The following is a 27190-nucleotide window of genomic DNA, read 5'->3' on the forward strand; positions in this document are numbered from 1 at the left end:
TAGGGAAGAAAAAAAAATTTAGCTGAACCATACTCTCAAGCCTCATCACTTTGTGAATGTTTGCAAATATTTAAATTAAGTACTTTTCATTACAACTTATTAACTTAAATGAAAGTATTTAAAACCACATTTTTTTTATTTATGTTTATCCTAAATCAAGCTAAGAATTGTAAGTTGGTCAGAAATGTGTTTAATACCCGTTAATTAGGCATTTTTGTCTATAAGTTGAACTTCTTTACGATTCTTTTGTCCTAACTATTATTCGAATATCTCAAAAAATATCCCATCTCCGCAATGTCAATTTATAAGCTCATAATACATCAAACTTTTTACCCAATAGTTACATATAATTTTTTTTTCTACTTATAACTATTATTTTCGAATGTTTCGTTGAGCAAGAAATGATGAAAAATGTGTGTCATGCATGCAACAAATTACGTATCAACATTATAAGTAGCTCCAAAATGAAATGATACATTCTTGTACTACTGTCGATTCCATTTTGTTTGACAGAAATAGCGTCAATGCATAATTCCATTTTGTACCTTATGCTATTTTATCATCAAACCGATGTGAAACATCAAGAATCAAGTGGGTGACCGGCAATTTAAGTCAATCACGTACGTAAATCCCACGGCCACCCCACCTACCTCCTTTCATTTTCACCAATCACTCGTCAAATTCTAATCCGTAACAAGAGTATGATCGGGGCAGCGAATGCAATATATTTATTGTGTGATTTGTATATAATTTTAAAAAAAATAATCAATTATATTATAAGTGTATATATCATACTTATTTTGTAATTGATTTGGTTCGTTCAAATCTGACTTGGGATATAACTTTTCCAAATGCAGATCATCCAACAGTGCTAAAAAATATAAATATGTAGGAAGAAAATAAAAGGGACAATTGCACTCCTCCTCATGAGGTCTGACATAATTACACGTATATCTCATATGATTTGGAAAATTACATTTAACACCCATGAAGTTTGCTATTGTCTAAAAAATAAATCCCTCCGTCAGTCAAAATTCACTAAATTTATTGATATGAACAAAAGTATTAAATAAAAATTGATATTTACCATCGGTTGACTTATTATCGACTTATTACATGTCAATTAATTTTTTTCGACTAAACTACCGTTGTAACTATGAAGATACACCTCCTCACTTGCATTAACGCGTGAAGATATATGAAGGTAATTTAATCATAAAAAGATTTATTGGATTTGCAATAAATACTAATAAGTTAATCGATAGTCAATATAGATTTCTTTTTGATTTTTTTTGTTAAATATCAGTAAATTTGATGAACTTTGATTAATGGAGGGACTTATTTGTTAAATTAAAATAACTTTCAAAAATGCTAAATATAATTTTTTAAATTATAAAAAATTTATGTATAATTATATCAAATATCATGAAGAAAATGTGTAATTATTTAAAAAAAGAAAATGATGGGAAATTTCTTGAGATTCCCATGTCTCTCTCTTCTCTTCTGTCTCTCTCTAAAACGTAAAAACAACAACAATGATGATCACCACCCGCACGAGTCTTTTCATTGGATTCCCTACCCATGTTGCCCGACCTCAGACATGTATGTACCTACCCCACCACAATATCTGACACAAGATAAAAACCCAAAAATATTAACAAAATGCTAAAAGATATATCTGACACAGACAGGCACAGTAAATTTCACCTAATTTCAAGGTTTAAGAAAATTAATTAATTACAACAATCACTACCATTACATGTGGTTAATTTAGTGATTAATACACAACATTTTTCATTTGAATTTATCTTATGAAAAATGTAGAGTTCCTTATTTTAAGTAAGTGTTTTATGAGTCGACGGTGACTGACTTATTTTATAGTACTTGATTGGGTAGAAACATAACTTAATTAGAGAGTGTTTGATCGTAAATTTACTCATAAGACATCTTATTAGATGTCTTTTGAGTTTATAAGATGTCTGATTTTATTTCACTAGAAAAATATATTATGATTGAAAATTATGATAAATGTTATATGTTAAAAATTATTTATTAATAATTATGATAATTAGGCATGTTTAAATGTTATATTTATTATAGTGTTTTAAAGAGAATTTATTAAAATATTTGGGTAAAATATATAAGATCATGTAATTTACAAAATATTATTAATGACAGATTTGTCATTAATTTTGAGAAAAAATGAACTTATTAAGATTTTAAAAATAAGTTGACAACTCTTTTTTTTTTCTTTTGAAGAACTTAATCATAAGCTTCTAATTAGCATCTTATTTCGAATCTTATATAAGTCATGTTTTCAAAAAATTATGTAATATTTTATAATAAATTTTAAAATATCATATTCTCTTAATTCTCAGTATTTTGATAAGATTATGGTGATCAAGTTCGATGATAGTTGAATGAACTTCGGCAAGAACAAGGACATTCTGCAGTAGGTATAGGCTCCCTTAATTATTTATCCCACAAGAAATTTTAGTTCGAATCTGAGACGGCTAAATTTAAATCAATTATATGATAAGTATAATACACATATGATATAATTAGTGTATAATTCAAGAAAAAATAACTAATTATATAATAGGTATATCATACTTTCAATAAATTTTAAAAAAAAGGGTAACGTTTTACTATCCTTAGATTCCTTAATTGAGATAGTCATAACAAATTTAACTCGACCCAACCCTTTTCCATATCAGTTGACAGGCTTTATGTCTTGACAGACTTTTGGGTTCGAAAGTGTAATTGTGTAAAGAATTCTCACCTCCCACAACCCCATATATGTATATCGCGCGCCCAGCCAGCAATAATTACTTCTTTTTTGCTGTTTCCACTCCAGAAGCTGCCCACAAATTGAGAAGAAATGGAGAATGTAGGCACCTGCAGATAGCAGAAAAAGAAAAGGGATGAGAGTGTGCCAACAAGAGAAATCAACATCAACTACACATACAATACATATGTTCTTGTTCTTGCAGCTCAAAAAGTAGAATAGGGTTTGTGGAAGAAGCCCTTTTTTCAGACTAGTGCTTGATGTCTGAAGACGACATTATAGTTGATGCATGTTTGTACTGGCAGAGAATGTGGAGAGGGGACCCTAATCCATCCATTTCCAGTACTTACAATCATCCAACTGTGTAGGCCTTACAACTGCCTAACTGGAACAATTCTACCTGCATTTTCCCATCTTGGTACTATATCTACAAACGTCGGTTGTCGAAAGGTGCCACTGTCGGAACGTGCCGTATTTTGTTGTTAGCTTGCCATTTGATCAAATTAAAGGGTTATAATTCTGACATCAGTGTGTTTTCATGCATGCATACAATGGAAGGGGAAGTTTGAATCGCTTGACATTGTCTAAATTCATGAATTTCGTCATTTGAGTTATGGTTCAGACAAACCTGGAAGCTCAAGTTTATAGGAAAGTCGTCTCTATTTACTATCTTGTCCGAGGTTGGGCTGAATTTGATAGCTTCACGGAGGGTACTAATTGAGTAATTCTGCCTGACCATCCATCGTCTTCCTTGACCATAGCCTTTAATTGATGCTGATTGTCAGGAATCACGTATTCTATTAATAGTAACTGCGAGAATATATATACCCGGTGACTTAATTAATGCTAGCTTGAAATCTTCTGGTATGAGAGTGTTATTCAAGAGACAAGATGGGGTGACACAGTACAAACAAATTAAAGCGTCTTCAAAAATAACATCTCCAGCAGTTACATTAAGAAACATCATCAAACATGAATTTATTACCACACTCCGGTTGACTTAACAAGGAGATTAATTATTAAAGAAACAAACTCCAACCATAATCATGTGCAAAACAACATATATATATATATGTGATATAACATATATATGTGCATTCATAACCATTGAACAAGATTAAATCCACACATGAAATTTCATTCTTTGAACTTGTAGAAGTCAGAACATACACCGAGGATATATATATATATATCTCATTAAGGACAAACAGCTGAACTCAGCATATCAGTAATACTAATACATCCGCTACATACCACAAAACCAGCTGCTAGAATTAGCACAAACTTAAGATCTTCACACACTGACTAGCTGTTCAAATCAGCAAACAAGAGTAGCAAAGCAATCGATCTACCTATGTGATAACAAGCTCTACGTACACAAACATACTTATCAAACTGGAATACCGCGAAGAGCTAAGTAAAAGAAGAGCTCTATATCCGGATGAGCAAAGAATGCTACAGGAGTTCTCCGCAGGGAATTACAACCTGCAGCTGAGAATACCCGTCTCTTCTTTGGCGCAGGAGGGCAGGTTTTGATCTCCGGTATCCGAAATCTTCGGCCTTTTGGAGTGGAACAAGCACTGATGCTGTCGACGTTTTCGACATCAGTGGAGGGCTTGGTCGGAGAAGTGGCCGGAGAAACTACTGAGGGTTCTTGAATCTTTGATGCGGTTTGGAGATTATTGCTATGCTTCTTCTTCTTCTTGAAAAGGGTTCTTCTTGATGATGGTTTCCTTGTTATCCTACTTCTTCTTCTACTACAAGATGGACTCATTGTTGGAGGGTTCAAATTCAACTGAAAAGTTTAAGACAGAACATCCATTACTAGGATGGAAGCTTTGTAGGGATAACTTTATACCAACCCACCAAAAATTTTGACTGAAAAAGTAACACAAGTGGATGGACTAACTGTAGTGTACGACGTATATATATATATATATATATATATATATCTCTTTCACTCACACAGACCTTTTCTGTTTTTTTTGGAGAGGCTCACACAGACCTTTTCAAGAACATGTAGTCTGCTAAAAACAAAAACCCTAAATCCCGCTAACTCCAGCTAAACGATACCAACTGAAAAACAAATTCAAACTGAACCCAACCACGGTGAAGAACAAGAAACCCCAGCAACAGTAGGAATCACCCAGACCATTAATTATCACATGAGACTAAGCCGAAGAAAAACAAATCAAGAATGTCGGTTAAAACACACACACAGGCATTCATATAAGTATGTGAATCAAGATTCTGATGAAAATGAAAAAGTGCGGGTGAAGGAGAGAAGGTGAAAAATGGAGTGTGTGTGTGTGTGGGAGAGAGAGGAGTTGAAGATTTTTGACTCGATTTTTTATGTTTGGTTGTGTGTGTGGTAGGCGGTATATATGGAAAAGGAATGCTTCGGGCAGGCTGCCCGCTGCCCCAGGGGGGTATTTAATCATTAAGAATCCTTAAATTAAGCAAAGCAGCTGCTACTAAATATAATGGGAAATGAAATTGGTGCCATATACATATAATTAAATTGATTAAGATGTAATTAAAATTCTATAAGTATGAATAATAATTACAACAGATGATGAGAAAAGATACATATATATATATATATATATGAGATGAGTCCAATGCCCTAGAAACAGTAGTTAATTAATGTTCAACTAAGATTGTATAAAATTCAATGTTTATTATTATTGTTCTCAGCTCAAATTTAGACCCTACTTACTTATTTAATTATAATTGTTGTCTTGGTGTAGACAGCACAACATATTATTTATTTATAATTAAGACAAAGAAAAGAGGAGAATTTGGACATTGGATACCCGGAGCAGTAAAATGTAAAAATTTTGAAATAATTAAAGAGGGTGAGGATGCACACGTGCACTTCACTGAATTTCTTGAGCTTTGGGATATGCTCTCTATCTATCTATATATGTATATGCCTATGCATGTGTTGCTGCTGCAGCACTATAATGTCAAACTTTGGAGCATCTTCTGTCTTCACATGTCTTGTTTTTTTAATTGCTCTCTATTAATTTCCATCTTCACTAACACATTTCATTTAATAATAATAATTACCTTATTTATTGTTTTACCTATGTTATTTTTGTTGTTTCTTTTTTCTTTTTTAGGATTAGTTATAATAAGTTCATTTGTGAATGGTAAAAACCTCTAAAGAGAGGCAAAAATTGCGATACAAGATGAAGATTCGTACATTTTTTATGAGAGATTTGATCCGGCCAACCCGCTAGCTTGATATCGTGGCCATTGATACTATGGTCATCAAAGGCCTGAGAAACTGCCACGTTGACCCAAGCAGACGAGTACAATTGTCCACTGTAAATAGGGGTTGTACTCATTTGTAAGGTTGCATTAAATATAGAGAGATAAAGCTTTGCTACCCCCATCATCTTAGAATTTGACTTAAAACTTCAGAAGATTTTAGCTGGGGGCCTTCCCAACGAGTCTAGCTGTGTTGCTAGTCGATCCACTATTTTAGTACAGTTCGTGGGTGCTTGAAGCCAAACTGCAAGGCTACTCTTATTCACAAACAGGATAAATTGAAATATAAGTGTAATTACTTAATATATACCTTTATCTTTGAAATTGCAAAAAAGCCTCCTAATAAATGAAAGATTTGACTAAATCTAATTGATTATACAGCAAGTATAATATACTTGTCATGTAATTATTCAAACTCTTGAAAATTATATTAATCACACGACAAATGCCCGTATAATTGCTATAGTCTGCCAAATCAGGCTAAAGTTAGATAATTTCTTTTTCTTTTTCTTTTTGAATAAATTATGCGGTAAACAAACTTTTGTGTCTATATATAGTAAACAATCTTTACTAAAATACTTCAATTAATTTAATCATCCTAATCATCTTTGAATTTTGAACAAATTTCACCAATTCTGCCCATACATTTTAAAGATAGGCCTTTCCAGGTTTACTTCATACTCCTTACCAAACATCTGGAGCAATTAGGAAAGCCAGGATAGATATACTTCATGCCCATGTAAGCCAGTGTAATTCAGTGGCAAAGTCAAGATAGTAACTTTACTTCATCCAAACACTACCACAGTTTCAGACCCAACAGCAATATGGTATGCATTAACAGCATTTTTATTAAAATTCATAGTAGTATCATCAGCTCCAATTCCATCAATCATCTATTAATTAACAGCTAAAACATGTCTAATCCCGAAAAACTTACGCTAAATATATAGCACAAGATTCCTACATTCTTTTACATCAGCAGTATTTAAGTGCTAACAAGACGAGAGCCAAAATTCGTCACCGTCCCCTTGAGGCGGCTTCATTCAGCTCTTCTGCTGATGATGGAAACAGCTCTATATAACGACTCCCGAGTGTCATCCTGTCCTTAGCCAGCGCAGCTTTTGCATCATCTACACTAGCAAACTCCACGAAAGCTTCTCCAGTTGGCCTCCCCTCGAAGTTAAAGATAATGTGAATTGACTCTTCAGGCAACCTAAAATTCTTGAAGAAATCGATTATATCATCCTTGCCAGCTGAAAATGGTAAACCCCTCATCCGCAGTATAGGTGTAGGTTCAGTTGGGTCCTTCCCTTCGAATGATTTTGGCAATAACCTGATCAGAAAAGGTCATGAACTCATTTTAGAATTTTTATCACATACAGTATAAGAGTTCATTATAGTAGATGACATAGGATAAAGTATGTAATATAAGTTATACGTGTCAACAGCAAAGTTGTTAAGACACCATAAATGATAAATCAGCATACTACTTTTCATCATAATAATGCTCGGACAGGAGCCAAAGGGTCGCACGGATAATAGATAACAATGTCTTGCAATATCCTAGCATTCAGAAGGTGGTATTCAGTTCACCCATAATAAAGTTTTAAAGCAAAAGTTCTGCAAAGGTAAAACAGCACATAGCAAGGATGATACAATCAAGATGACCTTTAGACTAAACATTTTGAAGTTTTCAATCAAGAAATCACTATACAGTATTTAGAAGAACATGGTACCTCAAAATCCTAGATGGCTTCTTGCAGCAAACCATAAGATAGAATCCTTAACAAATTGATAGAGCATTATATGCTATCAAATATTAAGGCCGTCAACATTCAATATTAAGGCTCTCATTAAAGTGGACCTGAAACCAGCACCTTACCTTACCAGTAATACGGCAAACATCATATTTCCAAGGAAAGTTGTGGAGAAAGAACCAATAGTGAATGTCGGAAAGCATAAAAGATATGACAACATCCAGAAACAATAGTAAAGAAGATGAGTTAAACGCCCACCTCATCTAAAACCTTAAGCTATTAGGAGAAGAATTATTTCATATTAATATCTTAACACACACCCCTCACGTGCAAGCCCTGCGCGTGAAACCTTTATTTTATAAATGGAGGGCAATGAGCTTTGAATCCAAAACCTCTTGTTTGGCCTGGTTGATACCATGTTAAAATTTACATTTTAACAATCACATGAATCATAGGTTGTGGCGTCTGGACTGGAATAGTTGCATAATTAACAACCCATGCAGGGGGTAACAGTTCCTTTCAAGAACTTTCCCATGTTTCAAGCCTTCCTTTTTGGGTTGACTAATCCATCTTGTTATCACATGTAGTAGTTCAATTATTAGTCTTGAGAACCATAAATTGAAATAATCATAGCATGTCAAATTCAATAAAATACAATAAATCTATGTGAACTTAGAGAAGAATTTTTTTTCCTTTCCTTTCATGAAGATACACTGACAATTTCAGTGCATGTACGCTAAAGTATCTATATCACCTTTCATGATGAGCTCCATTGCATCTCTAAGTTTAGGTTTCAGTTTATCAGCATTGAAAGCCCTAATTTGAGAATTATGTAGACATAAATTATGAAGTCATTCAAACCAGATGCCAGCGAAACAAATACGGAGAGCCACAAAACCCCATGAAACATTAAAGAAAATTAGCATGAGATGCACAATGCGGATGTGGTGGATTCCACAATCAATATCTTAATCAATGTTTTGAAACCCAAAACATTCATCAAAACATCTAACTCCTTCCCTCTCTCCACACCCAACCCCCTGCTCAGCCTCTTCCATCTCCTGAAACCCAGTTCCCGATATATAGGCTTACAGTCATAAGAAAAAGACATTTATATGTGAGTGTGCCTGACGAGAGAAAGACAGCATTAGGAAAGAGGGTATGTAGGTAGTTTACAAGGACAACATGACAGAGTTCACCTTGGAACCAGTGGTGGCAATAGAGATGTATATCAGCAGTTGGATCCTCAAACCCTTTTAACGGCCCTGGCGGACTAAACAGTAATTGGCCTCACCACTGCCTCTGCCAAAATGTCTGGAAAAGTAAGAGGGATTTAAGATTGTTCCAACTGTCCGGTTTAGTGACCTGATAATGGGTTGACCAGTTTATTGGTTGGACTGGATCCAGTTCCAGAAATTAATGCATTTTTTCTGCTCCAACACTTGTCTGGTTTTGCCCAGGCCACTTTGTGGACCAGTTTGGGGTCTGGATGGCCTCAGTTGGCGTCCAAAATATATTTTTCAGATCTCATGCTGTCATTTTCAATAGATTTGACAAAATTGAAAATAATATCGAAAATAAAAGCACAATTAACAGGCCGTTCTAGCTATCTTCCAAGGGACAATAGAAAGAAATATTACATTCAAAATTTGACACCCTGAATTTACACATGTCATGGCTACCCAAGATATCAGGTTTGTGCAAAATCTAACACACCCAGAAATGTGATCACAGGAGAGAGGTAGGGAAGCAGGAAGATATGAGTGGTGTTATATTCAAAACATAGAAGAGCAAGAATGAGCAAAAATACATATTTGTTAATCCAGCAGATAATAAGTGAAGCTCTATATAAGCTAATTGCAACAGAAAGACGAACAACAAAAAGGAACAGTTGCAACAACCACAGGACATAAACAACAGAAGAATGATACCAAAGGCTACGGACATAAATAACAGAAAATGAAATAGAGTAGGAGATGGTCACACACCGCCCCCTGGAAGCAGCTTCTTCCAACTCCTCACGTGATGCAGGGAAAAGCTCTATATAGCGATATCCAAGAGTCATCCTGTCCTTAGACATTGCAGCTCTTGAATCTTCAGGACTTGAAAACTCTACAAAAGCTTCTCCAGCAGGCCTACCCTCAGAATTAGCTATTAAATGAATCTTGTCTTCTGAAAGCTTAAAATCCTTAAAGAAGTTTATAATTTCCTCCCTGGTACAGGAGAATGGCAACCCCCTCAACCGCAACAACCCTTTAAACTCCGACAAGTCCCTAGTATCATCAGAAGATCTTGCCCTTGGGGCACCACGACGAGGTGAACCACCAGGAGCATCAAAAACTTCATTTGCTATGGCTTTATAGTATTCATCTTTTCTGCTTCGGAAAACCTCCACATATCTCTTACCAATGTTTTGCCTATTCCTCTGAAGGGCAAAATCAAGTTGAAGAGGATATCCCAACACACAATAAGCTTCTCCAGTGAACTTGCCACCTTTATGGACAAACAGGACATCAATAACATCTAGACCATGGAAAAAATCAACTATTTCAGCCTCTGCACAATCAAAGGGAAGGCCTCGAAGCCGGACAACAGGAAATGGAGGAGGAATATAAGAATATGAGGGAGGTGGTGGAGGTGGAGCATTGTACATATAACTTGGACCAGGAGTACCATAATATGATGACCCCTGATCCATTAAACGCTGCCGTTTCAAGCCCATTTCTCGTGCATCACCAGAGTCCACATATTTACTTCATTTCCAAACAACCAAAAAAAACTTTAACCAGGTCAGTACTGTACTAGTAGTAAACAATCAACATAGTTGTTAAGTAAATCATAGTCCTAATAAGAAATCACATTTCGCAATCATCTGACAAGTAGCTAGTTCAAAATCCAAAGGTAGCCAATAACAACAGCTTGAGCATGCATCATTTACAACTTTATGTTGAAAGTTATTTTAATCATAAATGCTCAAACAACAGAATATTAAACAATAATTAAAAAAAAAAAAGTTGCAATAAGGGAGAATTTGGTGGTATGATATCAAATTTACGAACTGAAATTTATTAAAAAGCTCACTAATGTAACTATGCCTGAACACCAATTCCTATTACAAAGAGCAACTCGGGGACATGACATCTAAAAACTCAGAGAAAATAAATTTAAGGATCAAGGAACTGAGTAAATCTCGAGGGCCAAATTCAAAACCGGATCAACCCCCGAAAATATCATGAAGAAAATAAAGGAAAACCAAGCAATGCAAGAACATCCAAGAGCAACCCGAGGGGCGTGTAAAGAAAAGAAATTTAAGGATAAAATGACATCGAGGCAATCTGTTGTGGCTAATTCAGACCTCTCCAAAGAACCAAAAAAAAAAAAAAAGAAGACGAAAAAGGATGAGGAAAAATCAAAAGATTGCACAAACATATTCGAGCAGAATCAACAAACAATTATCCAGAGTACTTCGCCGTATTGTGTTAAAGAAAAAAAAAATAATCCCAGAAAATTAAACGCGAAACCAACAACCAAAAGCATATAAGAATAATCTTCAGATCAAAATTAACCTGAGATTCAGGACATCACAATTAAAACGTACTCAATAACCAAAAAGAAAAGAGAGCTCCTCTTCTTTTTCTTCATCCCTACTTCTTACCCTCTGTAGAACATCGCTTGCAGTGGTTGAGAGGTGGGCTCGATGGATTCAGGCAGAAACCTTTCCCCCAAATGAGACAGCGAGGTGGTGCTCCAGGTGGTGCTGATGCTGGTCCTGCTGAATTTGCCGTGTGCGCCACTATGTGCGAGTCGGAGTCCAGACAGACAATCAAATTAAAGACCTCCAGGAACAAAACGGCGTAGTTGCCGGGTTCTTGCCTCCTAAACTATACGACAGTTGGTATTTGGGCTGAGCTGCAACAGGCCCAATTCCAATGTTCAGAGCCGTATTGGGCCTTTTCAAGTTGGATTTTATTATTACAAATTTGGGCTGGGCTCTATCTCTTGATAGGCCCAAACCTACGACCTGCTTTATAACTAATTGGACTTAGTCCAAAACTATTTAAAGGTTAGGTAAATAAGGCAATTGAGCTATAAATATTGGTGTCAACCCTAAAATTAGGATGTTTCCCAGCTCTTAGAATTGAAATTTTCTTTTGGATGAAGAATGTACTTAATTTGATTCAAGTGTATAATAGTTTCCATTGGATTTTGGGTATTCGAATATCGATTTTATCGACAATTTCTTTTATTAATATGAAAATTAAAATACAGATTGATTTACACCACTATTGATACTTTCATTTGTTTTTCAAATCTTTTTATGTACGCGCACATCGTATTTATATCTATAGAATTAAGGTATATTGTTTCATTTGATCAAACGATTGCATTCTTCAATTCCCTTTATTAATATTAGGATTCTGTTAGAGCGACTGAAAGTTAATGCAGGATTCCGTTGATAAATAATTTGTAAGTACTCTTGTAGTAATTTCTATGTTTGACATCGATTATGATTTTTAATAGTGATCGAGGTTAATATCTAGTTAATGTTCTTGTTTCAAAGAAAATATTTAAACTCGTAAAATTGAAATGACGTAGACATGTTCAACTAGAAACATGAGAAAATTTATTTGAGTCCGGAAGTAGGGATGTTGCAAGCACTTATCAGCTTCCTTTTGAAAATAAGATGAATAATACAACTTCTATTTTTGAATTGCTTAAATTAAATTGATTCAAATTAAAAATTATAAATAGCTCTCTATCAATTTCTGAATGATTATTAGTACAATTTTAATTATTATGGTATTTTTTCATATACTCAAATTTTGATTTTTTTTCCTCACTTGTAAGCTTTTATTTTCAGATCTTTCTAACTTTTAGTCTTACTTGGTTTATGATTTTTTTCTGCTGTTTATTTTTATCATAGAAACAGAAGTTATTACAAACATCAGATTTTGCAACAGTGGAAGAGAAGAATTTACAAGACTACCCTGAGAGGCAGCCGGGGTCCTCCCACGTGGCAACAGTGCCACCAACTTGGAAGAACCGTCCAAAGAATTCCAAAGGCTCAAGGCTTCAAAATCCAAGCAAGGAACAAAATTGCAATTCTACTACTAAAATCAGACAGACTACATCATGCATTTCATTAAAATTCCAAAAACTCTATTGCCTGAAAATTTTCGGCCTCAAATTATTATTCTGGTCAGAGTTTTCACAACCCCCCAACCTAACAAATCACCAATTTTTTTTCTTTCACACTTTTTGCACTGCCCTTTCCACGATTACGCTGTTTTTTCAACTTCCGTTGTGAATTTGAACACCCTTTTCATCCAAGTACATAAATAAACCATTGAATCTCATTCCTCAATCCACCTTCCAATTTTCTTGGATTCCTTGCGATTATTTCTTGGTTTTCTTTGGTGGGCTTCTCTTATTTTCTTGATTTTCAACTTAAAACCCCTCCTCGCTTTGAATCTTGTGTGGAAGTATTTTAGCAAATTGGGTTTCTGGGAGGACAAAAGTTCGATTCTTTGTTTGTGGAACCATGGTGGGGGGTGTGTCTGTTGTGGGTTCATCGTTGGTTGATTCCAAGGCTTGTCCTTGCTTGTGTTTGGATGCTTTGCCCTCATGCAATTTGAACGGTAGAGATTTGAGTTTGCAAAGGCATTCAATTGGTAGGAAGCATGTGCCTCGTTTAGGGTCTTTGGAATTGAGCAGCTCATTTCTTGATTATTCATCGGTGAGAGCTCTTTCGGGTGCCAAGAGTTTGAGAAAACAGAAGAAGAATAGGAGTCTTGTGGTTGTGGATGAGCTAGCTGGGCAGTATGAAGACAACTTTGAGGATGTTAAGAAAGTAAGAACTGTTTATGCTTGCCATATGATGATGTCTTGACACTTCGGTGGTTGTAGTTTCTGATGTTGTTTGTGTCTTTCTGTTTGTGTTTCAAGTAATATGGTATACTTTTAACTATGAGAAACAAGATTTTTGGATGAACTTTATGATCCATTGTGAGAGTAGAACTCACATCAAATCTTCTAGTTAAGACATAACTTGGTTTATAATTGTATTCTGAAATGCAATTCAGTCTGACTACAAGGGAAGATCTGTAAATGCTTTTAGCAAATGTTGTTGCTAATGTATTGAGGTTTAATGTCTGCATTGACACAAGTGGATGCTTAGACAGCAGCCTTTGCTCTGTTAAGGTTTCGATTCTGTCTAATGGGAATAAGATGCAACATCCCTTGGTATCGCCTGATTCTGTTGTAACTAATAATCCTATCTTTTCTAGTGAGAACCACCAGATTGTGTTTGTCATTTCTGTTGTTTGTCGGTTTATATGATGGAGATTGTTTTTGTTGCAGCAAATTCTAGACTATTTCACATACAAAGCTGTAAGAACTGTCTTGAACCAGCTTTATGAGATGAACCCTACACAATATCGGTGGCTCTATAAGTAAGAACTTCAAGTTTGTTTGGGCTTTCGTCCCACTTTGCACACACGTTAGATATACACTTCGTCAATTCTCAGAAGATGTAATTATGCACTATCTTGTTAGTTTGTCTTGTGGAAGTTTCACTGTCAATGTGCATTGCAACTACAAAAATACATATGAAAACTAATGAACTGCGTGTCTTGAATAATAACTGGAGTTTCCATAAGTCTTATATTCCCATTTATTTGATATATGCTTATTGTTTTAATATTTTTTATGGTTACTAATGTCTCACAGTTACGTCGCATCAAACGAGCATGGTTATGGAAAAAGGTTTATCCGCAACCTTGTAAAGGTAGGATTCTCTCAAGCCTGTGATACTACAAACATCATCGATCAACCTCACTCTATCCTCCCTTCACCGTCTCACTTTTTGTACTCTGTTACTCATGGTAATTATATATACAAACTTGAGGTTTTGACATATTATAAAGAAACCCTTGATTTTTTGAAATATTATGATGAAATCCCCTGCAATCATGCACTGCATTACAGATTCTTCCTTGGTCATCTGGTCTTTCGACAGGAATCTGCTATGTAAAACACGACTATAGGGGTTGCAGTGGAATATTTAAATATTAATGGACTTCTTTTGTAATATCCCTCAACTTTAGGAGGTCTCGATGTAATTTTTCCATCTTACTATAAATATAATATCAAATTCTTTTCACAGGACAAGCAGGACCTTGCTGAAAGAGTGATGGTAACTCGCCTTCACCTCTATGGGAAATGGGTTAAGGTGCGTAAGAAATGACTCAGACGTCTCAGTTTTCAATTGTCATATTAATGTTGTCATGAGAAAAAGTTCATTATCAGTCATTATATTCAATTGTCATAAGTTGTTTCTTCTTCAGAAGTGTGATCACACAGAGATGTACGATAGGATCTCCGATCAAAATTTAGAGTTGATGCGTGAACGGCTGATGGAGACCGTGATATGGCCATCGGAGGACACAAACACTTAAGTGGTGGGATAAATCCATGAACGATGGATGGGTTTCATGGATACTAGGAAGATTGTTGTATCACCTCGTCTCCTAGTTCTATTTCATCTATGTGTATAATTCGTGTAGATTTCACAAATAGGAAATATTGTCATTTGTTCTTTACACTGTGCTTCCTTATTAATTCACATCTATTCTATAATTTGTAGGTAGGCCTGAATCGCTGTCTGGATATATGTTTCTGAAATGAGAATTCTTGCGTGGTTTGGATATTTGCATTTGGTTTTGATGTTTATATTTAACATCAGATCATGAAAATGCCTTGTTTTCTTCCATTGACAGCCTACAGAAATCGGAGAAAATTTGGTTCAAATTCATTGTAGTCCCCATATTTGATTTCAACTCCAAATTAGTCTTTGTTTTGTTTTTTTAATTGATTTCAATAAGTCCCATCGATTGGTGATTTTTTCATTTTACCCTTTCAAAACTTTTTCCTTTTAACAAAAGTTTAATTTAGTACCTCACTTTTTATTTTTAATTACAATTGGTTCCTCGTTCATAACTTTTAAAAACTATAATTGTTTTTAATTGGAAGTTCATTAAGTTCTTAATAATCATATCTGTATGTCATTGATTAAGTTAATATCTAAATAATTATCCCAATGGTAAACCATTCTAATTTTTTTAATTAAAACAGTTACATTTTTTTAAAACTTTACATGCGAACAATCAATTTGCAAATTGAAAAATGAGGTACTAAAATGATTTCTTTGTAAAACTTGAAAAAATTTTACAAGGGTCAAATAAATGAAAAAATCACTCACCAGAGGAAATAAGCTAAATATTAACCCGAGCAAATTTTGATATTTAGAATAAGATTTTTGGCCTGATTACGTGATTCTTAATGACACGTTTTCCCTGTTTTTTTTGCCAGTGAATAAGCAAGAGTGAGCCGAGAATCTTGACAATAAAGAACTCCCGTTTAGCAAGAAAACAGGATGTTGTCTTTGTCCTTAGATTTTCTTGGTCAACTTATGAATTTTGCTACCACTAATCTTCATAGGAAAATTCTTACCTGCAACAAGAAGTATTCTCATACTAAAAGAACACGTGAGCATCCCATCTGCAATAAAACCCACAAGATGTTAACATAAACACAATTTGGTCTGAAATACTCTATAGACAAGTATTTTCCATTGTTCAAATGGAATGACAGGAATGCCCTTGGCAAGAGTAGGCACAGATTTGTACCCAATGCTTCAGCTTGGGCAAACCTGACATTCATGACACAAGTTCAAAATTTTGCTCTGCTGTCTGCTTCACTTCATATTCAGAGCAAAATATGGCAAAAAGATTCAGACACTCTGCATCACTCTCATGATGCCTGTATTTCACATATACAGTTTTGCAAGCCTGATCATACAAGAATCCTGGTAAAAAAAGAAAAATAGAATAGAAATTACAACCACAACTTCAACAAAACTTAAGTATAATTTTACAGATCAGTGTACAAAACCGCAACCCCCCCGAAGCACTTGGACGTTGGGGGTAAGAATAAGACTAGAAAAATGGGGAGAAAGGAAAGCATTTCCAGAAATTAAGGCAAAAGGCGAGTACAAAAGCTAAATCACAGGGATCATATGGGAAAAGCATAACTGGGACCTGCTCCGGGGAACATATCAGTTGAACTTCCCAGATGCTTTGAGTCACAAGGATCACAACCAATGCATTACACCTGCAAACGAACGGAACTGAAGTAGAACCGAGACTAGTTTACGTGGGCGGCCAGATTTTTTAATGTGATGCCTTGAATTATATTAAAACAAACATAGAAGAATACATGAACTGCAACAATGAATCCAAAGACATGAGCAATGACTACACATAAGGTGCAAGTATTAATTAGCTTGCGTCCTGCATACTATACAGATTAATTGAAGCCACTGCTCTAAAAATACATCTTTCAATTATGCACAGAAATTATGTTCATAAGAATAACAGCAATGGTTAAGTAAAAACCTCAGCTCATATGAGCAAAATTGAGATGATCCTAAACCTTGATGGAGGTATACCATGTCCACACAGACCCTGGAGGAATTAATATATGTTACAAAAATGGTAAAAGCCCAAGCAATGTCCTGCATTCCTTCAAAGGTGAATTTAGAATATGTAATATATACTCATGATGATGAATCACCAAATATCATTAACTGTCCGAGAGCCATCCTTGCTCGAAGCTGCAGCAGTGAATGAAAAAACAATTTAGCAAATAAATCAAAAGTCAAATACTATCCAACTAAGACATTTGTATTCACCTTTACATCCAGACAATGATCATTGATCATATTCTTTAGTTGAGTGATTATGCCGGCATTCCGAAGTTCAGTAACCCGACGACATGTGCCTGGACTGCCAGGAAAAGTAAGATTTATAAGAGCCCAAAGAGTAGCTGTGCATAACCGGCTGTCAGTACTCTGCAAAAACTTGACCAATGTTTTTTCTGCATCATTGCCAGCCTGTGGGAGAAGTTGGTTCATTACTGCTTCCTTGTGGAGCTCATTTCCAGAAGCCACATTGCTAAGGGTGTACATACCCTGCATGAGTAAGTATTTGGTCTATCATGATTCATAATATGCAGAGGGTAGAAAGCTGAGCTGCCATATAATGATAAAATGCTGAATTGCCTACATTTATCAAATATGAACATGGGAGCCAGCAAGTGGTTATTTTAGTATTCATGCGATCTGCATAATAGTGTGGCAAGCTATCCTTCTTATCTTTCTTTCCACGACATGTGATAATCCTTTCATGAAATAAAAGAATAGCTAAGGCAAGTACATTTACTAGTAGATAATTTGCAAAGGAAAAGGTAATGCATATATCTGAATTGATACACCCACAAAAACGCCAAGGTGCAATTTTATCTTACTTGAAAAGGTTTTGGGCACATCTTAAGAAAAAGAGAGATTGTAACTCTCAAGTTATCTATAATGCAAGTATTATCACAGGGGAATAGAAAATGGATGAAATTCCTGCAAACAGAATATGAAAAAGAGAATTTTCATTTCTTTATCATATCATTTTACTTTCTTTTTTGTGCATTTTCCATGCACAAAATTTTCAACCTTCAAGTTATAAGTTGTTGCACCTCAAATTAGAAAACTCATATAATATAGAACTGATTATCGCCACCCTGTCAGGTGTCTTCAAAACAACACGCTGGTTGCTAGAATTTGGCACCTTCGAATGAAGAGAGCACCACTAATGACAAATATATGGGTACAACCCATTGACCTCTTGATGGGGAGCAGGAATAGTAGATACTTCAACTCCAATTTCTCCATTATTTTTAAAAAGATTATACACTTCAGAAATAAAATGTAGTTACTCACATTGCATCAAGCATAGAAGCATAACAGCCAAAACATACAGATACGATAGCTTATCCTCTTGTGAGAACCCATTTTTCCTATATACCATAAAGATTAATATATCTACTAATTATTTATGTTATTATCAGATCGTCAACTAGAAACAGCAATAGCTCTGAGGGTATTGCAATTCAGGTAACACCATCTTATAATCATATTAGTACTTTATACACTATTTAAACACATACACATGGGAAAGCTCCTTACTTGAATCTGAACTTCCACTTTTGAAGTGCTTCGCAATTGCCTTGCAATAGCATGCAGGACAGCGCCATCCTCCCCAAACACATAGTTAATGGAGTTTAGAGTACCATCCACAAGATTGCGAACCAAAGCTAAAGCTTGCCCTTGAACAGAAGGCTCAGGGTCTCCAGTCATCAATATAACAGCAGGTGAACAGAGCATCAGTGAATAGAGCATCAAGTACAAAAAGAAGATTCTTGTACATTATTGTTTGTTGTTACTTACCATTGATGAGGCTTATTAGTGTTGCTGATGTTAATTCCAAGAGAATTTCTTCTTTACATCTGTAGCTCACAAGGAAAGTGAGATTCCTCAAGGCCCATACGGCATTAACCCTAATCGCCGACTCCATTGACTTTGAAAGCTGAACCAGCTGTTTGACACCTCCACATTGCACGAGTACTGATTTATGGGCCATAAAATCAACCACTATGTTGCTGATGGCTCCCAGAGCAGCAATCTGAAAAAGGTCAGATTCAAAGAATACATGTTCAGTAGTTAACTAATGAGTTGAGAAAGAAAAAAACATATAACGTAGTACAATCAAACAAAAAAATCATTTCATAAATCTCGGAAGCATTCAAGGCAAGATTCTCCCAGGTTCCTTCCAGCATGAAAAGTCGAGGATTATTAACAGGTATTTATGAATTGAGGTACTCAAAGGATATCATGTGCAATCTACAGAAGAAACAACTGTATTTATTTTCACTTGGCACAATTATTAATTTGAAAAGGTGCAATTCAGTAAGTAGGCGCCTAACATTTGGTGGTCTCAACTGATTCTTGTTATGCTAAAAGTTTCAGAGGACACAAGCAGCAAGATGGGAGCAGGTGAGTACCTTCAATGTAGCAGGAATTTGTCTAAAGGAGAAAAAGTCAATATAACTGGCTCAATCAAAATTCAATGACAGGACGAGGTTGGGCTTTGAGAAGACAAAATATGGAGTATCATCGCCGTTTGGCTCACAAAATAATTGCTCGTAATCTAATTCCGCAGAATGTGGATCTCAGAAAATGCTTATCAACAAGTTGTTTTCATATGGTCGGGCTATTGCTCAACCGCTGAATGAAAGAATTGATATAGAAACACATAAAGGAAGACATTTCAGGCACGCACATGCTGTAGAGATGTCTTCAATGATAAGTGGTTTTCAATTCTATTACAAGCCCAAGGCCATGTTTACATTCTTTGTTGTAATGGGATGAGGTTCCCTTACCATCCTAAGCATAACTTAGTTTGGTAAAAGCCTGGTGATTAACTTGAGCTGCGAGCCTCGTAGGAAAATGAAAATCTTTGGGTAAGATATCCAATTAATATGATGGGTTTATCTATCCTACCAACCTAGACGAGCACCCAAAGACCAAAAAACCCCTAATTTACGTTAAATTCTTGATAGACTTATACGATAAGTTAGTTGTGTGAATGATAAATGCTTATTTATTTAATTTAGTATATGTTAGTTGAATGAAAACAAATATTGTACTCCATCATCAATAAGACTTGATTAAGAAATTTAACTTTGCAACATTGATATATTGAATTGATACAATTGGTTTCTGTTACGTGGTGTCAAGGTAAAGGAGTGACATAATTTTCACATGTAAATGCTTATGAGGCCTAAGAACTGGCACCCTGACAACAACAATCAAATGACCACTTTCAAGTACAAATATAATAATTCATATTTCAGTGATAGTAAAACAACAAAATTCATAAACATACCACTTTATTTCATTATGAAGCAATAGTAACTAATTCATAATTAAATCATCAATATGGATTTTCTCTCAATCACAACAAAAGATACCCAACAAAGAAGAAATTAAGCGTAGTATTAATTTTTCAAATGTACCTTCCACTTTAAACTTTGTGAATATTTCTAATCATGAAAAAGCTCCATAGTTTCTCACTACAAACAACCACTGAAGGGAAAAAAAGGGGGATAAATAATGTGAATATTAATAAGGGCCTTTTGGTCTTATTGTATAATCACAACCCATTATCGAACAAATTAAAAGGTGAGATAGGATATTTGACTTAATTATTGGTCCAAGTACACAAAATCATCAATCAGTTTCCGTGCAAATCTCATATCTGATCAATTAAATTATCAATCACTTCTTATCCTACCTAGAGAAGTGAACATAACCTAATAGTTCCAATAGCAAGTTCTACTAAAATCTACTTACGTGCTTCCACATAGGTTTCTATACTAGCAAACGTTCATATTCTCTCATCTAAGACTCTTCACTATGAGCTCCGGATCACCTTTTCTTATTTTTACTTTTTTAATCTCGATAGATCTGATCACTTATTTCAAGCCCCATTCTTTCCACAAACTGCACCTGAAATTGGACCAAATGAAAAGCATTTGTCGGTCAGACACAAAAGCACTTTTTCGTTGCTTTGTTCATCATAGTTTGATAAAAGAAGTGAATGTGCATTACCATATGAATGAATGGAAGCTGCTAGGGAGATTCAAATGTGGGCGCAGAATCGAAGGGCATGCAATAATGGCTGAATCTAGATTTTGCAAGGCCAATGATTCCGCCGGATGTTCGGAGATGCTTCAATAATGTTAAAAGGAAACCAGAATTCTGTTGGTTTACATGGTATATAGTCGGCGCTTCCAAGGTCTAAGGGAATCTATGCATCGTAAAGAAAAAAAAGAAAACAAGAGGTAATGAATGTTTACCTATAAGGATGACTGCTCATAAGTCTCGCTATAATTTTATTTCGATTATGGTATATGGTAGATATGGTCCGGTTTTGTGGATATCTATAAATGGAACCCTTCATTCACTTAGTTGCGCTGTTTAGAAGGCTAGAAATGTTTATAAATCATGAACTCATAATGCGGAACATAGGAGAAACTGCAACTTTCCAAAGATATATTAGCCTAATCTATGTCATTGTTTATTCATTGAAAAGCACTTCTATTTATCCGCACACAAAATCTTTTATACTGAAGATAACTCCAGCGAAACCATGATAGAGACAATAAGGTAGAAAACTTTAGATTCACTATTAATATGTATGGACCCAAATGCATTCAACCTATCCTGTCACATGTACGCTAACAAGGTCAAATCACTGTCTTTACACTTACGTTTTGAATACTTAAAGACTAACATATTCTACATATTTTATAAAAATTATTTCACAGAATTGCACATAAGTAGATCAGTTGAAATCTGACATTATTCCTATTAGCCCATTACAGTTTTACCAAGTTAATTGTTGCTCATTATCAATCTGTAAACTGCAAACTTCTACAGTCAAATAATACTTGCACTGTATTATATCATAAAATGACCCTAATACAACATATAGGCTGGTATACATTACTGTACAAAAAGGCAACCCGAAAAGCTTATTACGTTCATCACTACATAGATTGTCATAAGTATTTATAAATTTGGGATACTGCTCTCCCCTTAGATTTGGTGTAATTACATGTAAACCCTATGTGGTTCGGGAATTTACATTTAGAACCCTTGGCTTTTGTTTCCATCCGATAACAATTAGATCCCTTCATAAAACAAAATTCAAAATCTATGTAATTTGCTATATTAGTGAAAAAATTGAACAAAACTCCATATTTAGCCCCGATTGACTTACTACTACAATATTTCATGTCAAACAAATCTTTTGTGATCAAACTACCCTTACATCTTCACACGCGCTAATGCATGTGAGGAGACACATCTTCACCCTTTTAAGCGTAGTTTGGCCCTTTTTAAGCCCAGAAAAGATTTGTTTAACATGCAATAAATTAGTAGTAAGTGAACTCTAATTTTTTGGTTAATATAGCAAATTCTGTGAATTTTTAATCTATTTGTTGGACGGAAACAAACGACAGGGATACTATATGTAATTCCTAGACCGCAGGAGGTCGATGTGCAATTACACCAAACCTCACGGGAGGACGGTGAAATTATCCCTATAAACTAACATCGAATGGGAAAAATATTTCTAAATAGACTGTTCGATTAGAACTTTATAGTATGGCTTTTTGTTGCAAGTAATGGATTAAATAATGGCATTTAGAGGGTCCAATAACAGAGTAAGGGAAGACAAAGATAATCAGCAACGCAATAAAGTCAGAGTTTTTACAGGGTGCTGTTAATGACAACACATATACCTTTAGGAAACTGAACATGAGTTAATTATAATAGGCATTTTTCATATCAAATATTTAATTGATAATGCTTCTTCCATCTTCAAATGAAACGTTTATACTGATGTCTATTTGCTGTTGCCTGCTGGGACTGGCAATTTGCATACTAATACCCCGAACTTTGCCCAAAGATCCTTACTGGAAAATTTGACACTTTAGCTTCCTCCCAGAGTAACGACAACTAGCCCATCAAGTTTCGTTCAACCAGAGCTATCATCAATAACTTATCCCATTTACCTTGCATCTTAAGAGCTTTTATCTCATCAGCAAATGCAAGGCGCAATTAAGTAAATGGGGATAATAATGCAAAGAGAAAGGAAAGTTCCCCATGACCACAATGGCAAACATACATATCATTTCAGGAAAACCAATGCAAAAAGAACAAAGATACCTGGACAGAACTACTGGAGTCGCACAAAAGCCGAACCAAGGGAACAGCGACAGCTTCGTTCATAAATTGACCTGCGCTTAAATTCTGAACAGTACTTTAGACAGAAGAATAAATAGAGGAACGGGGCACAAGAACCATACATGCTAATTCATGAAGCAAACCTTGACGGAGCGAGAAACATTCTTCAAAAAATTGCACGCAGCAGTACGCACCTCAGCGCTATCATGAGCCAGTGCTTCTGTTACGAAATTTAACACCTACATGGAAGAGTTGGTTACTAATGACAAAACTCATCAATCAAATATTAAGATGTTTCTACAGATTACAATGCAAATTATTGAATATTGATCAAATCTTTCCTGGGCTAGCCAATCTATAAAATCTCAGAAATATCATGCAAAGAAAATACTTGCGCCCAAGAGATGCCTTACATTTGGGAAGAGGAGAAAAAACCATGCATGTTCGGTTTTGGACTTAAAACACTGAAGGATAGCAGAGGTGCCAAAGAAACACAGATGTAACTGCTAAAAGGAAGCATCATGAAGTGTACACTAAATGACTACTCAGAGAGAGAGAGAGAGATTTGGGAGAAACCAAAGACTTCATGATACAACAGTAAATTAAAGCATGACCACCGTAATCAATAAAGAAATAAAGATAAGATGGAGAGAAATTTTATTCCCTCCCCTTACTTTGTTAAGTATAATCACTAGAGAAACTAAAACAGAATGCTGGGCTCCAACCTCCAACTTCTGAAAGAAACATCTTTTCATCCATAAGAGGCCTTCAAATGAGAATATTAAAGAAACGCAGCATGTTTGTTCATTATAACGAGAACCAAGGCCCTTATACATTCTATTTTTCTTATTTAGGGTGTACTTCTCCAATTCCCATTGTCATATATATTATGCATCTACTTATTAAACAAGTCGTTGATATATCAAGTAGAAAAAGTTGACCTATTTTACCAAACAACTGAGTCCCAGGATGGCTGACTCTGAGGATCATAGCTAACAATAATAATCATTTTTGTCAAGTAGTAAAATGATATGCTTGCAAAAAGTTTATTAGGGAATATGACATGATTTCTTGACTCAAAAATTGCTATAGCTAAGAAGCATGTGATAAAAAGAGAAGAAGTGAAAGAAAGAAAAATGAATTCAAAGGAACAGAAAAGGACCAGGAGACTAATCAATAACCCCAGCATACCAGGAAATAGCAACATGAGCAATGATGATGGTTCACATGAAAAAACCAACCTGTAAGTCAAGGACCCTATCCCTGCAGCATTCCAACTTTGAGCAAAGATCACCCAGGAGTAAAAATATCCCTTGCAAACGTTTGGCTTGGTAAGAACCTGCATTTAAGTGCTCGCATAACTTCTCAATAAGATTTGCGTTGAAGGCTATTTTTTGCATATCCTCCTTTTCAGTTATCAGACTAGACAAGACAAAGGGCGCCTCATCTCCAACTGGACCAGGATCATCAAGAAGCTCAAGCAATACTGATACCAATGAGTTCTTGATTCCTGAATCTTGAAGATAAGATGTAGAAGTATTCCTTATACTGATCAAACACATACAGGCTAACAGCCTTGTCCGAGGATGCTTATCCTTCATCAATTCAATCACAACATTGAGAGCCCTCCCATTTTCAGGCCCCATGAACTTTGCAGAAACTTCTGGATTTTCCTTCACCATAGCAGCCAAAGATTCTAAACTAGCATCCTTCTGATTTATAGAACCTCCAAGAAGACCAACAAGCCTCTTTATAACTCCAGCTTCACTCAATGCCTGCTGCTCTGCAGTTGTCTGGCAGGAATGGGTAATAATATTTGCACCAAGACCAGTAACATTCTCGTTCTTGCTATTCAGCAGGGAAAGGAGGAATTCCATGTTTTTCTCTTGAAGAAATTCATACTTTGGAGCCCGTTTTGATTGATATATCAACTTAAGAGACCGAGCACCAGCATCAGCAACCTGCAAAACAGATTCCAAATTTATCATGCTTCATAAAACGTCATAAGTAGACCCAAAATCGATTCATTAGATTCTGAAAACTAGATAATATTAGCAATTTTACTCCTTGAGAGTTGAGACTTGTGTAACGTTTGGCATAAATTGAGCAAAAAGGAAGAAGCATAAAATTTTATATCTGATCCAAACCACTGAAGCTCTAAATGGTAGCTGGCGACATGTTTTCCCAGTCTGTTTATAACACAAATCAGCAAGCATGACCTTCGACAATTTTTGTTTCTAGCTTTCATATATGCATGTTGTAGAAACTCTTTCTTCTACAAGAATAATAAAGAAAAATATAAGCATGATCATAAAAACTTTATTTTATTTGCAATGATTCACGAACGTGGAAACTTGACATGTAGTAAGGCCTATACAGTTCATACATATTGCATGGTAAATTTCTTTAATGTTGATATGGCAGCCCCATTCTTTATTATTTGAGTTTTGATGGAATGTCCATGAATATATACTAGCTAGACTGTAAATAGAAATAACAACCAAAAATGCAGAAATCAAACTTGAAAGGTATTCATGCATTACCAGTTCCCGGATAGAGTGAGGATATCAGAAAGAAAGTAAGATTAAATAAAGTTACTAACAGTTAACTTCATTTCCCAAATCAGGCAACTGTTTACTTCATCAATCAGAATATACATCAAATCCTTAATCCAACACCAAAAATTATCTAAAGTTTGATATCGTCAAGCAGACTTAGTCTCTAAGAAAGAAAGCGAAAAAATAAAGTAATATAACTAAGAATTGACGCCTATCCCCCCCACCCCCCCCCAAAAAAAAAAAAAAATTTTTTAGCAAACCGTCGAAATTTCAAGCCTTAACAAAACAAAAAGAACCAAGATTCCCCAGTTATTCAGAAGCGTTACATAGAGAATACCATAAAAGGAAGTGTACCTTCTCATTGAGATGAGAAATGAGACTCAGTAGAAGGGGAAAAGCTCCCGCATCCAAAACAGCCTTAACCCCTGCATCTAATCCACATGCAAAGCTCCCAATTACCGCAGCTGACTGAATCAACACGGATTCATAGAACTCACGATTGTCCCCACCGCCTCCCTGCGCGGCAGCAGCGGATGAGAGAATGGAGACGACTGAGGGCACGGCGCCAAGCTTCAAAAAAGCAAGCTTTTTAGTACGATTCCCAATTATTTGGTTCTTCAAATCCCTCAAAGCTTTCAACTTAGCCTCGTAGGGAGTGTGAGCTGAGTTCAGGCGCCCGATCAAGTCCTCCGGACGGCTGGGATGATTGGATGTAGCAGAGGTGGGCATCTTCGGGAAATTCTCTTCTCTTAGACAAATTGAAATGCAACGCGGCGAAGGGAATGCGAGCTCGGCCAAGCCGCCGCGGCGAAGATGGAGGAGGAGGGGTGGCCTTGAGGATGATTGAGGTTTGTACTTTCTCCGTTTGGTGCGTTTTAAGTGCTGTGTTGTCTGCAAGTTGCATTTACTTGGGAATTTGAAATTGAGAAAGCTAAACTCGCGTTTTTCGCAGTGGTAAAAGCTAACTCGCGTTTTGGGTAATTCCAAACCATTTGGTGAGGGAGTTAAAAGATTCCACCACAATCACTAAATTCATTTTCCGTACTTCTTTTCTCGTAGTCATCGAAAATAAATATATTTATTTATTTATTCAAAAATATATATCTTTTTG

General features: G+C 35.5%; 3 protein-coding genes and 1 long non-coding RNA gene across 8 annotated transcripts; 1 reads left to right on the forward strand and 3 right to left on the reverse strand.

Annotated features, from left to right (window-relative positions):
* Positions 1–3895: 3895 nt before the first annotated feature.
* On the reverse strand, positions 3896–5198 carry LOC148787921 (uncharacterized). The gene is made up of 2 exons (XR_016065819.1): positions 4760–5198; positions 3896–4583 (listed from the first exon to the last, which is right to left on the reverse strand). It is a non-coding gene; the product is annotated as an uncharacterized LOC148787921 (long non-coding RNA).
* Positions 5199–6889: 1691 nt separating this feature from the next.
* Positions 6890–11632, reverse strand: LOC105163624 (uncharacterized). Its single transcript, XM_011082040.3, has 3 exons — positions 11477–11632; positions 9810–10574; positions 6890–7397 (listed from the first exon to the last, which is right to left on the reverse strand). The coding sequence occupies exons 1-3, from the start codon at positions 11488–11490 to the stop codon at positions 7082–7084; spliced, it is 1095 nt and encodes a 364-aa protein (XP_011080342.1). The 5' UTR covers positions 11491–11632; the 3' UTR covers positions 6890–7081.
* A 1291-nt stretch (positions 11633–12923) lies between these two features.
* RBCX2 (Chaperonin-like RbcX protein) lies at positions 12924–15529 on the forward strand. The gene is made up of 5 exons (XM_011082039.3): positions 12924–13672; positions 14182–14273; positions 14551–14608; positions 14987–15052; positions 15168–15529. The coding sequence occupies exons 1-5, from the start codon at positions 13364–13366 to the stop codon at positions 15276–15278; spliced, it is 636 nt and encodes a 211-aa protein (XP_011080341.1). The 5' UTR covers positions 12924–13363; the 3' UTR covers positions 15279–15529.
* Positions 15530–16379: 850 nt separating this feature from the next.
* LOC105163622 (ARM repeat superfamily protein) lies at positions 16380–26984 on the reverse strand. 5 transcript variants are annotated; one of them, XR_847940.3, is made up of 11 exons: positions 26434–26984; positions 24763–25482; positions 23665–23760; positions 23504–23587; positions 19157–19391; positions 18896–19056; positions 17573–17851; positions 17455–17494; positions 17277–17345; positions 16920–16992; positions 16380–16687 (listed from the first exon to the last, which is right to left on the reverse strand). XR_847940.3 is itself a non-coding variant. In XM_020694784.2 (10 exons), exons 1-9 carry the CDS (start codon positions 26806–26808, stop codon positions 17308–17310), a joined length of 2028 nt encoding a protein of 675 aa, XP_020550443.1. In that variant the 5' UTR covers positions 26809–26984; the 3' UTR covers positions 16380–16992; positions 17277–17307. The 5 variants fall into 5 exon arrangements, 2 of the variants coding, with proteins under 2 accessions (XP_020550443.1, XP_011080340.1); XR_016065946.1 differs by having other exon boundaries at positions 16914–16992; XM_020694784.2 differs by having other exon boundaries at positions 16380–16992.
* Positions 26985–27190: the final 206 nt, after the last annotated feature.

Source organism: Sesamum indicum, linkage group LG6 (genome assembly GCF_026168435.1).
Source record: "Sesamum indicum cultivar Baizhima isolate 11 linkage group LG6, ASM2616843v1, whole genome shotgun sequence".
Classification (NCBI taxonomy): Eukaryota; Viridiplantae; Streptophyta; class Magnoliopsida; order Lamiales; family Pedaliaceae; genus Sesamum; species Sesamum indicum.

Coding starts and splice junctions, on each gene's coding strand:
- LOC105163624 (XM_011082040.3), bottom strand. Junction 7,398..9,809: donor GAAGCTGCTTCCAGGGGGCG/GTGTGTGACCAT, acceptor TTTTCTGATCAG/GTTATTGCCAAAATCATTCG.
- RBCX2 (XM_011082039.3), top strand. CDS start 13,364: ATGGTGGGGGGTGTGTCTGTTGTGGGTTCATCGTTGGTTGATTCCAAG. Junction 14,274..14,550: donor CAATATCGGTGGCTCTATAA/GTAAGAACTTCA, acceptor AATGTCTCACAG/TTACGTCGCATCAAACGAGC. Junction 14,609..14,986: donor TTATCCGCAACCTTGTAAAG/GTAGGATTCTCT, acceptor TTCTTTTCACAG/GACAAGCAGGACCTTGCTGA.
- LOC105163622 (XM_020694784.2), bottom strand. CDS start 26,808: ATGCCCACCTCTGCTACATCCAATCATCCCAGCCGTCCGGAGGACTTG. Junction 23,588..23,664: donor ATGTTTCTCGCTCCGTCAAG/GTTTGCTTCATG, acceptor AGTACTGTTCAG/AATTTAAGCGCAGGTCAATT. Junction 19,392..23,503: donor ACTCCAGTAGTTCTGTCCAG/GTATCTTTGTTC, acceptor GACCTTTTTCAG/ATTGCTGCTCTGGGAGCCAT.